The sequence below is a fragment of the Daktulosphaira vitifoliae genome, unplaced genomic scaffold (genome assembly GCF_025091365.1).
Source record: "Daktulosphaira vitifoliae isolate Bord-2020 unplaced genomic scaffold, ASM2509136v1 Scaffold_4, whole genome shotgun sequence".
In the NCBI taxonomy this organism is placed as follows: domain Eukaryota; kingdom Metazoa; phylum Arthropoda; class Insecta; order Hemiptera; family Phylloxeridae; genus Daktulosphaira; species Daktulosphaira vitifoliae.
Genome location: NW_026099575.1, coordinates 691,760 through 694,490, shown reverse-complemented (window position 1 = coordinate 694,490; position 2,731 = coordinate 691,760). Strand labels below are relative to the sequence as shown.

At 27.1% G+C, this 2,731-nt stretch overlaps 1 protein-coding gene across 1 annotated transcript; it reads left to right on the top strand.

Moving 5' to 3' along the window:
- The first annotated feature begins 518 nt into the window (after positions 1 to 518).
- On the top strand, positions 519 to 2,250 carry LOC126903788 (sentrin-specific protease 1-like). The gene is made up of 5 exons (XM_050682276.1): positions 519 to 659; positions 735 to 776; positions 1,085 to 1,246; positions 1,333 to 1,431; positions 1,613 to 2,250. Exons 4-5 carry the CDS (start codon positions 1,368 to 1,370, stop codon positions 2,197 to 2,199), a joined length of 651 nt encoding a protein of 216 aa, XP_050538233.1. The 5' UTR covers positions 519 to 659; positions 735 to 776; positions 1,085 to 1,246; positions 1,333 to 1,367; the 3' UTR covers positions 2,200 to 2,250.
- Positions 2,251 to 2,731: the final 481 nt, after the last annotated feature.

Genomic DNA, 2,731 nt, shown 5'->3' with positions numbered 1-2,731 from the left:
AGTAGTAGAAATAATTGTAATATTTGTAATAATATTTGTTATTATTTAGAGCAGCTGTATAAATGTATTATTTTTCGAGATATTAGTAAAAGATGTTAAATAATTTCAATTTTAACATTTTAATCTTTTTGATTTCCAATAAGATTTTTAAAGAAAAGAGACTTTTTATGGAAGATAATAATAACATATTAATTATATTACAATTATTCATTTTAATTTGACATTGGTTACGCCTAGAAATTGATACAGCGAGGAGATATAGGAACACTTATTAGGAATCAAAAATCTGGAAAATATGGAGAGAAACTATCAGTTCCAGACAAAAAAAGTTATATACCAATTGTAAATGACAAAGCACCAAAAATACCAGCATATTTATTAGGAAAAGTAAATTGTATTCTGCATGTTTTTATATTTAATAGAATATATATGTAGCCTAAACATATCTTTTGATTTAACGTAGATTTTTTAAATAAATTAACTAAAATTTATCCTATGATTTAATATGTTCTTATGATTCGTTAAGAGTTTTCATAAGAATCACTTGCATCGTAACAAATGCGATGAAAAAAAGCAACCCATAGAAGTATCTTCCAATGATAATGGTGGCCCTAATATAGAAAGTAACTTATCCGAAGAACATAATGAAGTCATTAAAAGTACATAAAAAAATTTAAACTACATTTCGATTATTGAAACAATTATTTTATACTTTAAACTCTTAATACTTAAAGAATTAGAAGCTAATAATGAACCTTCAAATGACGTTACAATACCTGAAGTGTCTACTGATAAAGTAAAAGAAACACTAGAAGAGAAAATAATTCATTTAGAACCCGCAAAATATGAAGTAAAAGAGCAACTCCTAGAGATATCCTCTTCTGAAAGTTCAAATTTAAAAAGAAAGTCATCCGATAAAGATGAGAAAATCATAAAAAGTACACAATAATTTTTTTTATAAATATTAACTTGCATATTATGTTTATTGAAATTATTTTCTTATATTTTAAAACATAAATACTTTTAGAGGCAAAAATTAGTTCTGAAATTTTACATGCGACAACGTCAAATGACGTTACATTACCAGAAGTGTCTACTGATAAAGTAAAAGAAACTCCAGAAGAAAAAATAACTCATTTAGAACCCACAAAATGTGGAGCAAAAGAGCAACTACAAGAGTTATCCTCTTCTAAAAGCCCAAATTTAAAGAGAAAATCATCCGAAAAAGATGAGAAAATCATAAAAAGTAGACAATAATTCTATTTTAAAAATTTGACCTTTCATTAGTTTATTGTAACAATTAAGCACTATTTTTATACATTAATTTTTTAGAGTCTAAAGTTAGTTCTGAAGTTTCGCCTTCAAATATGAATGACGTGTTGCCTGCCGTGTCCGTTGTCAAAATTGATGAAATACCAAAGAAAGAAATAGGTAAAGTAAAATTATTTTATTTTATTGATTTCATTAATATTTATTTCACATAGAAACATCCATAACACATATTGTGTTTAACTATGTTTAATCTTATATTTCAAAACCTAGGAATAATTTTACTCATATTAAACCATTTAGCTAGCTTAAGTAATTTATGAGAAGTTTTTAACTCTTGTAGAAGTGACGCATGATCCGAACACAAATGAACTAGATCAGTATAACGCGCCTTCGTTTAAGTCCCCTAAATCTTGGTACACTTCGGACACAATTAATGATTATCTCAAATTGATAGTGAAAAGGTCCAATGGCGAAGTTCATGCTGTCGTTACCGACTTCATACCAGCATATCTTCGAGGAGGTTATCCAGCTGTCAGAAGATGGATAAAAAAAGATATCCATACATTAAAGTTTCTTTTTGTGCCAATGAATGTACTTGGCGGACATTGGATATTGACTGTGGTAAACGTACCCGAAAGAACTGTGACATCATATGACAGTCTTAAGTGTTATGATGGTCCTTATCCTATGGTACTGAAAGAGTATCTTACTGACTGGGAGATGGATAAAAAAGGAGCAGCTTCGTCGTGGACTTTAAAAATCGGCGAGACAACTCGTCAAACTAATGGGTATGACTGTGGTCCATTTACGGTCGAGTTAGCCGAAAAAATGGCTCGTGGAGACACAACTCCTATAAATGCGAGTCTTATGCCTTCTGTAAGATTAAGACACAGAGAAGAAATTATAGCCGGGCAACTATTTCAATAATTTCTCATGAAAGAAATTGCTTAAATGGTTTATATAAAGTTCCTAATTTTTACATTAAATTGATATTTTTGTTAATACGCTTGTATACTTCCTAACATTTTCTTACGTTTTACAAGCTTATTGTAATTATAATTTTATGTTATTTTGCTTTGTTACATTACTTTATTAAATAAATGTATATATTAATATAAAATTGACTTAAATCAAGTAATTTTATATTTAAATAGCTATGTTGTGTGAATACAAAAACCATATAATAAACAGTTATAGGAAAAATAAGTGAAAAAGTTGGTCAATTACACACTTTAAAGTTAATAGATTTATCTACATTCTTAATAATTTTAACTAATAATAATAATAATAATAATTCTAACTGATTGATGATTCATAAATAGTTTCACAATTTTTTTGAATGTATAACTAAATTTGTATCTATAAATATTTATTTTTAGTAAATTTTTATAATTATCAACAAATAGAAGGAGTAATAAACTTTTCTAACAGCTTTAGTTTAAAAAATAAATAAAATTCT

What these genes read in the sequence shown, in the direction of transcription:
- LOC126903788 (XM_050682276.1), top strand. Translation starts at nt 1,368, where the DNA reads ATGAATGACGTGTTGCCTGCCGTGTCCGTTGTCAAAATTGATGAAATA. An exon ending in AATACCAAAGAAAGAAATAG is followed by an intron (nt 1,432 to 1,612) that starts GTAAAGTAAAAT and finishes TAACTCTTGTAG; the next exon opens with AAGTGACGCATGATCCGAAC.